This window comes from Pagrus pagrus (assembly GCF_965226575.1).
Source record: "Pagrus pagrus genome assembly, chromosome: 4".
In the NCBI taxonomy this organism is placed as follows: domain Eukaryota; kingdom Metazoa; phylum Chordata; class Actinopteri; order Spariformes; family Sparidae; genus Pagrus; species Pagrus pagrus.
Window position 1 is genome coordinate 32,742,451 of NC_140188.1, and position 11,951 is coordinate 32,754,401.

At 37.8% G+C, this 11,951-nt stretch overlaps 1 protein-coding gene across 1 annotated transcript; it reads right to left on the reverse strand.

Annotated features, from left to right (window-relative positions):
- Positions 1 to 1,018: 1,018 nt before the first annotated feature.
- Positions 1,019 to 10,060, reverse strand: LOC311255643 (dehydrogenase/reductase SDR family member 13-like). The gene is made up of 5 exons (XM_084350277.1): positions 9,926 to 10,060; positions 7,262 to 7,380; positions 6,737 to 6,860; positions 4,481 to 4,807; positions 1,019 to 4,149 (listed from the first exon to the last, which is right to left on the reverse strand). Exons 1-5 carry the CDS (start codon positions 10,050 to 10,052, stop codon positions 3,890 to 3,892), a joined length of 957 nt encoding a protein of 318 aa, XP_084206403.1. The 5' UTR covers positions 10,053 to 10,060; the 3' UTR covers positions 1,019 to 3,889.
- Positions 10,061 to 11,951: the final 1,891 nt, after the last annotated feature.

An 11,951-nucleotide genomic window follows, 5' to 3' on the forward strand; every position in this document is an offset into this window, starting at 1 on the left:
AAGTCGATGAGTGATTTTAAACAGCTGGGACTGATCGCATCCCACGCCTCCAGCTCAGGAGTGGTGGATAAGACTCCTGCTGCTGTTCAATGGGGATTGAAAACAGGTGACAGAAGTTGGTTCAACGCCCACAGGAAAGGGAAGCAAACAGGAAACGAAAGGAAAGCGAACCAAACAAAATAGTTGAGTGTGTGAGAGCTGCTGTTGGTGACCACCACTGAGAGCGCTGTCTTTATTTGTCTGTCCATTGTGGCGGCGAGAGGAGGGGCGTCTGGCGGAGCACCAGGGCCGGCACAGAGAGATTGACGGCCACAGGAGCCTCTGCGTCCCCCCCTTTGCTGGTATTATTATTAAGAACCTCCCACTATTGTGTGACATAGGCTTGCCAAACTAAAACGCGTTAGGTGACTTCAAGGATATCTTCCCACAATTCAAGCCCTCATTTTCAATCATGTCGAGAGCACAAATAAAAAACAGAATAGGTAAATAAAAATGATAAGAACTGCAGCAAACGAACATGACGAAACACAAATAAAACTGAGGTGCATAAAAGATAAATGGCAGACAACCATGACTGTTTTTATTTCCAGATCTGCGCTTTACAATGTATTGGGCTCTAAAATTCATGAAATCGTGATATCAGATCATTCACCAGTGTCTTGTCATATTGTGCCATTTCGAAAATAAACAGAGCAACCGAATATGGAGAATGAATAGAGCTCACTTAGTAGACGTAGAGTTTATAAGATACGTTACTGACAAAATAACTTTATTATTACAAATGTGGAGGTTGAACAAGAGGATACACCAACTCCTGAAATAATATGGGATGCTTTTAAGGCTTATTTAAGAGGAATGATAATTTCATTCTCAGCAAAGAAAAAGAATGAAAAAGAGAAATAGCAGCTTTAGAAAGGTCTCATAAAAAATCTTTACAAGAGCTGGAAGGTAAAATGTCCAAACTCAAACAAGATCGTGAATTTTTACTTTTCCAGAGGGTAAATAACTACAGATTCAATTCAAAGAAAGCATTTTATTTAATGGCAAATAAACCAGGTAAGCATTTAGCAGCTCTTACAAAATGAATACATGCGAAAACCAAGTATAATTTTGAAAGACAAGGATTCAAATGCATTAATCAGGAAAAATAAACTTATTAATGACACATTTAAATCATTCTATGGAAATATATATAAATCAGAAAAAAAAAAAAACAAGCTACTAGACCCAAGTTCTTTCCTGGATACAGTAGAACTAAAACAACTTTCCCACGAAAAAAAAGTCCAATTAAAATCAGAAATATGTGAGGGAGGAATAGTACAAACAATAAAAACATCTGCCCTCAAAAAGGCCCCTGGTATGGATGGATTCCCAGTTGAATTTTATTCAACATTTTGGAGCAAACCAACTCCCTTATTCATTTAAATGACAATATATATGTCAAATAACCTAGTCCTTCTAGAATCCCCTTCAGACTTTAGACCCATAACTTTGATTCATTCTGATAATAAAATATTGACTAAACTTATAAGTAATAGATTAACAAAGGTTTTACCAGATCTGATACATAGGAATCAAACTGGGTTTATTAAAAACAGGCAGCTAAAAACAAATACAAGAACATGTTTTAGCATAATACAACATGCAAAAAAGCACAATATAGATTTATCAGTGATTGCAGTAGATGCAGAAAACGCATTTGATCGACTTGAGTGGCCTATTTTATTTAAAGGTTCCAGCTGAGATTATAGATTTTATAAAACTATTATATAAATATCCCACAGCTAGGATTTATACTACTAATTTACTATCTGGAGAAATTACATTAGAGAGAGGCACTAGACAGGGTCGCCCACTTTCCTCACTCCTTTTTGCTTTAGCAACGGAACCATTCGCAGGGAAAATCAGACAGGATCCAGAAGTTACAGGTGTCAGCATAGGTAAACAACAATATAAACTTAATTTGTTTGCAGATGATCTTTTGATGTACCTAACTAACTTTGAAAACTCCATACCTTCCTTGTTTAAAATTATTTCTGAATATTCATTGGTCTCAGGTTATAAAATCAATATGGACAAAACAGAAATATGGCAGTAGGGAAGCATAAAAACATAACACAGGGATCACAACAATCTTTTAAGTGGACAACCAGTATCAAATATTTAGGATGCGTAATAAGTCACAATAAGCAACAAATATAAAGTAAATGCATGAACCTTCCAATAAATTTTATGGGAATTTTAACCTCCTGGACTTAGAACTATATTATCTTGCTTTTCAAGCATTTTACTTACGCCATATAGTCAAAAACACAATAGAAGAGCAGTGGGTCCAAGTGGAAAATGCACAAGTTTATCCTCAAAACCTTTTGTCATATATATTTTCAAATGATAAAAACATTAGCTCTGTTAAATTTGTAGTAAGAACTTTAGCAACAACATGGAGAAAAATGAAAGGTATTTTGAATGAGTCAATATCAGCCCCCAAAAATACTTCTATATGGAACGATCCTTGGCTAGCTCTTCAAAACTCACCATTAAGCTGGTCCACATGGAGAGATAGCAGTATAGAAACTATGAATGATTAAATGCATGGAAACAAACTCAGTTCATGGGCTGATCTGCAAAAGAAATTCGGTTTGTCTAATGGAGAATTTTTTAGGTACATGCAACTCAGAAGCTTATTTCTAACTTGGATTGACAGTCATTCGGACAGCAGAGTAATTTAGATGATGTTATATTTGATTCAGATTCAGGGACTGCAGCAACATTCAGAAGATCTGGGTCAATATAGACAATTGGCTATCAGACATATTTAAGGTCAGATTTAACTTCAATCCAATCAGTTTGCATACTCCAAGACATGTCGCAGGACACAGTGAGGTACCCTCTGAGTTGGATTATTCTTTTTTCATCAATTGTTTTAAAGAAACTGATCCTTAAACATTGGAAATCCACACACCCTCCCACATTACTACATTGGAAAAGAGAAACGTGTTGAACATGGAAAAAACTATCGCCACGGAAAAGAATAAATTAACACAATTTGAAATCATATGGATGGAAGTATTACAGGCACTGAATACTTAGACCTAATATTTTTGGGGTGACATGATTTTTATTTATTTACTTTATTTATTTACTTTTTGAATTTTTATTAATTAATCAATTTATTGGTCTTGAGATGTGGGTGTTCCATAAAGAAGAATGATATTTGGCACAAATGTACTCCTACCTGTATTGAAGGTTTAGATGATGACACTGATATTGAACCTGTTTGTTGGATGTGTGGAGCAATTGTAGAGTGTTATTGTTTGGTTTTATTTTTGGCTTGGCCTTTATGGTTTTGTTTTGCTCTGTCGTCAAGCCTGTGGTTGTTTGTCTTGTCTTGTATGTATTGAAAATTCTAAATAAAATCGTATTTAAAAACAAAAAAAACCCCTAACCCTATAGGTATAACTGTATCAAGTTTAAATGTGTGTTGTAAAATGTTCCAAGTGTATGGAGCACTGAAGCTGAAAGCAGTTTTCCCAAATTTAGTGTTTACCCGGGGAACATTATACGATCACTAGAGCGTGTTGAATAGTGACTCTGTGAGCAGCTTAATAAAGAGCTGATATATGGTGGCATGTTGCCCTTCAAGGCTTTAAAAAGAAACACAAACCAATGGCTGTAACGTCTTACTGTTAAAGGTGCCCATCCAACTTTTTCATATTGAATAGCATGATGAGTGGAATAACAGTCACCAGTAATGAATCGGAGGGTGGAGTGATAAACCCAGTCTAGTGGAGTAAGAGTGGAGACAGAGGCCTGTCTATAGATTACATATGAATTAATATCTAATATAAACAATGACAACCCAATTTCAGGAATTTGATGGAAAGGTTATTTATGCGAGACCACACAGTCTCTCACTGAGCTCCCACAGCTTCTTTGCTGCAGCGTCATCTTTGGCTTTATTATAGAGTTCTCTCACAGTGCAGTTGGAGAAGTAGCGTCCGCTGAGAGGTTCGATGGCCTCCTGGACAGCACAGTGCAGAGTGGTCTGGGCTCCCTGGACAGTGTTCTTGAAGAAATAAGCAGTCAGGGGCATGATGAGCAGTTGAAATACTGAGCTAGTATTCCTCGCCAGCTCAGTGTTGATAGCACCTGCAAAAACAGAAAATGAGTGATCTTCAGCTGCTACTGTAAAAATACCCAGTTATCATTAGGTTTTCTGCTCAATCCAGCCGTGATTTCATCAAAGTCATTATGATTCATTGTCTGGGGACCATGAAGGTCTGGTCAAGATTCCATGGCGATCCTTTTTTATATTTGTTTAGGTACTTCAGTCTGGATTAAAGTGGTGGACTGAGCAACCTACATTACTGTCCTCAGATCCTCAATACTTGTCCACAGCTTGTAGTGAACACCCTCTGATACTCCATTCTAAGATACAGAACATATGCTTGACTGATTTGAATGGTGACAGACTACTGACCTGGATGGAGGCTGTAGCAGGTGACCTTGGTTCCCTGCAGTCTCTTGGCCAGCTCATGGGTGAAGAGGACATTGCACAGCTTGCTATCACAGTAGGTCTGGAAAACCTCTGTGAACGAGGTCCCTAGTCCCAGAGCTTTTTGTGTGTTCAGACAGTCAAAATCAATTTTTCCAAAATTATGTCCAGTAGACGACACGTTGACCACCCTGCTTGGTCCACACTCCTTCAGCCGGTCCAGCAGCAGGTTGGTTAACAGGAAGTGACCGATGTGGTTGACACCAAACATCATCCCCAGTCCATCCTCGGTTCGACCCTGCATGTAAATACCTGTGACAGTCAAGACAAGCAAGGCTTTAAACCATGTTACATCTGTGGGAGAGCATAATGATTCCTTGACCCAGACAAGCATTCAATTCTTACACATAGAAACAAGACGTTGAAGCCTGGTATATAGCTGGACCGTGCGTGGTCAATGTGCTCCCAAGGAGGTCACTGAGGACTGTTTCATTTATGCTTGATACGGTGTAACTTTTTGCTACGAAAGAATAAACCCTCACTGCACAGGAGAACCGTGTGTACATAGCCAGTGTGGCCAGCCTGTAACCATGGCAGCACCCATGAGGAGGGGGCAGGATGTATTTGTAGACAACAGTATTTGTATAAGGTGAGTGAATGGAATATTTAGATACGTTTTCTGCCCTGTTGAGCTTCTTTGAGCATGTTGTTGTGTTATCAGATCTCACTTTGTGATTAAATAATAATAACCGATATAAATGGTGGCTAAATAAAAGAAAAAAAGCTGTAAATTAACACATTTATACTTTTCAATTTGGCTTATAGTGAGGTAAAGTTACAGGCAGAGCATGGTATTATTCCTTGGAAGTGAATATAAAAACAATTCTACAAATAGACAATATGCCAGAACTCAAATCAAATTTGACCAGCTGTGACTATTGATTGATGATCATGTGACTTGGCCAAAGAACAAGAACAAGATAAGTACACTAAAGGCTGGTGTATGTAACCAGACCAACACACAGGGAAATGACCTGGCTAATAAAACAACTTCTTTTCCAACTTCAAATGACCAACAGCTTAGACTTTTATGAATATCAGTGACGTTGAAGGATTATAAACCTGTTAGTGCAGTAAAGCTCTGCAGTCAGTTTGAGAGACTAACTTAGTTCAAGCTGAGAAACTGCAGAGCTGTCAGTAAGGTCATGGTAACTAGATGATGTCTGACATGACTCAGCAGTAATAACATCTATACACTGGGTTACTGAATTGAAGAAACACACTTAAAGGACACACTAAACCATGTTGATATACTGTAGGTTCAGGATCAGAGTCATAATAAATACACATTACACAGTACATATTTCAACTTTCTGAGGAATTTCTTTTGTAAGTCTGTTACCTGGAACAGTGTCATCTGTACCTGCCTGCCTGACCTTCTGCCTGATTCTTTGCACTTTGGATTCCTGCCTGCTTGTTGTTGGATGTATTTCCTTGTTTTGGACTGCCTGTCTGATTTTGACACTTGCCTAATGGTAAGCCTTGGAAGTCATGAAAATAGATCAATGTACTGGATCAGCTCTGCATTTTGGTCCTAACCCTGTTATTTTGTGCTCAATCCAGACAGACTTCCTGTCCTCTTTACCCAAAAGGGGGCTTTGGTCATGCTAGGGGCCCAGGTACTTATTTTGTGCATGTAAAAGTAATGAGAAATGTTAAAATCTCAAAGAAAGTACAAAAACAAGTGTTGAGGTCTGTTATACCAATTCCAATGTATATATATTTAATGAATGCTTTGTTTCTTTCATATCTTTATGATAGTATCTGTTGAGTTTGTTTGTTCTTACATTGATTGATTTTGCCTGATCACTGAAATGGGAGGAGTTGTACACAGGTGCTGCAAACTATAAATAAAGGGACTGCAGCTTGGTCAGGGCAGCTGACGCGTGCCAGTCATGAAACTTAAAACCGTATGTCCGATTGTTCATTGTTCCTCCGTTATGTGAAACCATCGGTGTTTCAAGTCCTTTTATAATGGCAGTGTCAACAGTATCAATTCATGAAACATTTATAACTGCTGCCCAAAACATACCATGTTAAATTATCCAGGTAAATCCTGTCTCTCTGCATTAAACTTGTGGTTTAAAGGTGTTGTTCAAATAAATGTTTAAATGAGCAGTGAAGACAGACAATGTGGTTTGTCGTGCTGTGGTACAACTTAGGGGCAATGAACAATCTCACCTGCATTGTTGATGAGGAGGTCCAGTCTGGGTTCAGATTTCAAGAAGCTGTCAGCAAAGATGCGAATGGACTTGAGACTCCCCAGATCCAACTGCATGAACACCACCTGATTACTGCCGCTCTCCTGTGGGACATATTGAGCAATTATTTCTACTGAATGAGTGGTTAAATACAAAATAAAGAAAAGGCTCTGTGAACTTTTGGGAAATACTTGTTTGTTATTAATGTCATCACTGTGTAGCACCATGACTACCATTGATATTTTCCAAAAAGCCAAAGTGTTTGGACAACAAGGAGATGGATATAGATATCAGCTACAGCTTATCCCAACAAACATATGCCAAGTATAAACTTTTTACACACAAAAACATCCTCACAGCATCATTATGAGCATCTGTAAGCTACTGTGTGACATGTGGTTCCCAAAGGATCGTCAGTAAGGCAGTTAGGACAGAGAGCCTTTTTGGTAAATGGCAATAAATCGGTCATTCTTGATAGAAGAAGCAGAGCAGGATTTCTACTCACCCTCTTGACTTCCTCAAGAGCAGCCTCTCCTCTCTGCTTGCTGCGACAGGCCAGAATGACTCTGGCTCCTCTTTTAGCAAGATCAATGGCTGTAGTCTTACCAATGCCTGTGTTGCTGCCTTGAGATGACACAGGTGACACATTTTATTTGCATATCCAACAAATGTGGAATCTATGGCACTCAAAGGGCCCATACCTCCACCTAGCCTGCACAGCCCTCTAAATATGTTTTATGTATTATAATTATTATTATTATTATGATTATTATTATTTTCTGCCCACTCCATATCAGATTCCTCATAATGGTCATGAAAAAAACTGCATTACCCAGGGGGCACTATGTGTTACTGTTACTGCTCTCACCTGCTTGCTTTTTTCCGTCTGCAGCTAAGGTAACACTTCATTTTATGGTAATTATCAAGGTACAAGGTAGATTTATTTGTCTTTTTTTTAAAAACAAAGTTAAAAATGAAGGTTTAGTCCTTGAGTCTATCAACACATTTGAAATTTCAACATATTTGAAATTTCAACATATTTGAAATTTCCTTGAAATTACTCCAAATTATGATAATGTCAAATTTTATTGCAAATTACCCCAATACTGTTTAATAATATTATTCTGCTATTTTACAACAAGAAGTTAATAAAAAGGCTGGATATTTTTTTAACACATTTCCAGGAAACTTCCAATTGGTTCCTGCTTAATTTCTGCTGATCATAGCATTTTATTTGCCAGCAATTTTCTGTGCAACTTTTGCAGGTCAGTAAATTGAAGAACATCCACTTACATTCTCACTAATTCAGCAATCAACAAGCCTCTCTCTCTCTCTCTCTCTCTCTCTCTCTCTCTCTCACACACACACACACACACACACACACACACACACAGTTACTATACACAAGTACTTATAATATAATATATAATACTAACTTTTGTTCCAGTTATGAATTTACTTAGTAATGCTGTCTTAGTAATGCTGTCTCAAAATATAAAAAGAGGGACATTTAACTTGAGTGCTATGAAGACCTGTCACCTGTCACCCTATCACCAGCTATTTATTAACTACTTATTGCAAAATAGCAGAATATTATTATTAAATCATGTTGGGGTAATTTTCAATAAATTGTGAGGTAATAATTTTTGACATTTTGGGCAATTTCAAAGAAAATCTAAATATGTTACCTGGTAATTACCATCTACTTACCATGAAATGTGTGAATTTGTAAAATGAGGCGTTACCGTGGTCTAAGTAACATTACATAACTTCACAATGATGTTGGCTTGGCTCCAAAAGGGCACAGAGAGAACACAAACAGAGTCAGACGATGACACAAGAGAGCTTTGAAAGTCAAATCCTACCCAGCCAGTAATAACTGCAGGCACACGTAAAGTAGACAGAAGAGAAATTATCCAGGGACATCACCAGGAATACAAGGAACTCAGGGCATCCCGCTGATCTCTTCATTGCACTACACACTAAAGCTAGTGGACAGTTATTTTTTACTATAATTACAAATATCAGCGATGCATCCTACTATCATTCATTCACTGTGGAAATTCAGAATGTGACTTGATAATGATTTGCTGATGACTGCTGGTACACATGCCAACATGTGAATTAAAGGATAATTGAAACTATTTTTCCCCCACTTCAAGCACTGATCTACATGGATACTGGATTCAGGAAGAAACCTTAGGAAGAGCAACAAAGGAGGGATCCCTCTCCCAGGACGGACATACATGTAGCAGTTGTCGCATGTACAGAACAGAACAACAAAGTCACAGTTGACAAGTTGCATTGACAGAATATCTGATACAAATTATAATCTATGTAAATGTGTGGATCCAGGAGACGACTGAGCAGGCCAAGGCATCGCCAAGTGGTGCCCGAGCCACATGACCTCCTCTCCACCGTGGTGACATAAGGAGATAGTATATACATATATATATTATAGTTGTATTATATAACCATCATTAATAAAAGTACATTTATAGTGAAGTAAACTTTGGCTAAAAATGATTTCAATGTTAACAAGCAATGAAATACTTTACAAACCATTTATTAAACAATTATAAAGTTTACAAACAGTTGTAACTTTATAATGGCCATCCAAATAATGTTTATAGATAAACTGCACAGTATTTATGGAGTATTATAAATATCAGTTATTATCTTCTTTAATAAGAAGTTGCTTAAAAATGGTTGATAATGCATTTCATTGTTTGTTAAAAGAAACTATAAACTGAAGTTTAATGAACTCTAAATGTACCATTTATTTCTGATGGTTATTATAAAATGCTATCCAACTATAAAAAGGAAAGAAGCACAATTGCCTGAATTCCATTCTGAGTATGAGGATGTTGTTATGAATCTGACCTGATATCTTACTTGCACTTTATGTTTCTACTTAAATTTGCTATTTTCTTTTCTTTTTCATCTCCTTCTTCCCTGCAGAGTTGCACTGACAGAGAAGCAGCACTGGTTCAGTCACCGTCTTACTGCAACTGAAGTTGATTTGTAAGTTATATAATGTGCTGTATGAGCTGCTTCTTAATGCAAACTTTGCTGATGTTGTTATGAGGTGCACACATCCAGTGAATATGAATGACTTCCTGCCACCCTGATCACACACAGCAATCTACAAAACAGAAACTTTACTTACCGGTCACAATCGCAGTTTTCCCATGCAGCTTTGCCTTGCTGGTGCACTGCTTTCCCTTCACCACAATGTGACGGAATATGTAGGCAACACCTACAACAACTCCCACGACTATCAGAAGGGTAGACATGGTTCAAGCCTCAGCTGCTCACACCGGAATGGCTGCACGGGGGAAGTCAGAGCAAGTTTGTGTACTGAAACACACCCATTTCCTGCCTGGGCGTGACACTCTTCTCTGTTATCAGGTTACAGCACACTGGAATGACCTGACTAGTCATGCAGTAGATGAACTGCACAGTAATGCTGTGTTAAATCAAAATAATGTCTCTCCCTCCCATCCAGTATCATCCAATATGAAGCGCCACCTGGTGAAAGGGCTGCTATTTTAGCTGCTTCCTATGAGTTGAGTGCAGCTTCCTGCTGCTTCCTGAAAACAGGTAGACAAAGTAGCTGCTAGACAGCCAGATCATTTTTTGGTGAATACCAACATTGAGCTAAAAGGAGAAGAGGAGTATTAGACTTACATTGATGACTTGAACAGAAACATAATTGAAGGTCAATGTTCTTTGTCTGCTGGATGTGTAAATAGAAAACTGTTCCCATATCAGGTGAAATAGGTCAATGCCCTGTTTTGAACTTGTTCTTCTACCCTGAAGTGGCAAAAAACATCAATAAATGCTGCTTCCATTTTTATAACACACATCTAACATTTACCAAACTAATTTAGTAAATGGAAAGTGATGAAAGTTTCACTTTGTTGTGTGCAGAAAGTGATTAAAACAGCTGTAAATGTGCACTATGTAGTTTTGGGTAAAAAGTGACCGATCTTCATTGACTGTTATTTTTATGCCTAAGCAGACCAATGACGATGACTAATAATGACTGATGACTGAATAAACTAAATAAACAGACTGACCTTAAAGGACAATGTTTTTATTTTGTTTATATTTGGCGGACCCTGCCACCTTTCTAGATTAAAACAGTGTTCTGGTCCTTATTTTCCTCTGAGAACAGCTTGTTCATTAACTTATGGAAAAAAAAAGATTCATGAGTTTGTATTCACCTCCTTAATATTGTAAATATTCAAATTCTGAGTTTTTTAATTTTCCCCCCAAAATTTAATAGTGCCCCCTTTTTGGGGATTTTTTGTTAATCTTGTGCCCATAATTCACAATATAAAGTGGGGTACAAAATTCTGAGAGCACTAGTCAACAAGATACTTTGATGTTGACGTTGTTTCGGATGTAATACTTTCCTTTCATTACAAATGATAACGTTAGCTTCAATAATTGCAATGCTATCTGTAAGGTGTCCAGACCAGCCACAGGTGTCAGACTGATGTCTCTATCGATCTCCAGGGTGTTAATGTGTTGGAGGGGACTGAAACAAGGGGCGTTTTAAAATCACACACTGTAGGTGATTCTGTTGTTTGCAGTATTCTGAAGAAAACTTGTTTCAGTTGACAACATCTGTAAAATCAATGTAAAATGTAAAGTAAAAGTAAAGTTGTTAAGTTTAACAAACCAAAACAAATCCCTCTACTGCAGTGTATGCATTCATGGTCTGTGGATTTGTTATGAAATGAGAAAACCAAAATTGGGAAATGAGCTGTTAAATTTTTTTAAGGTTATTGGTATTGGCTTTTGCCCTGATTGTTTAGTACAATAGCAGAGGTCTGGAATCAAACCCAGGCTACTGCAGTGGGGTCTCATCCTGAAGGAGCAGTGCTCTACCAGGTGAGCTACCTGGAATCCCCACTTATTAACAGTTGACAGCTATTTTTAAATTATCAAACAACTATTTAGGGTTCGAGCCCAGAAGGGGCAGAACTCTTTTGTTATTGCTATTATTATCTATGTGGCGTGGCTTAAATTGCCGTGGCTTAAATTGCCGTGAGCTGGAATGACCTAGAACCCAAAACTTGGCATAATAACCGGAAATGATGAGCAAATCCTTCCCAAAAATCGTCCCAATCGGCAAATGGTAGTGCTGTAATCAAGGCCCAAGAATTCAATCTTCACGCTGCAAG

Coding starts and splice junctions, on each gene's coding strand:
- LOC311255643 (XM_084350277.1), bottom strand. CDS start 10,052: ATGTCTACCCTTCTGATAGTCGTGGGAGTTGTTGTAGGTGTTGCCTAC. Junction 4,808..6,736: donor CCTCCTCATCAACAATGCAG/GTGAGATTGTTC, acceptor TGACTGTCACAG/GTATTTACATGCAGGGTCGA. Junction 4,150..4,480: donor CTGCTACAGCCTCCATCCAG/GTCAGTAGTCTG, acceptor CTGTTTTTGCAG/GTGCTATCAACACTGAGCTG.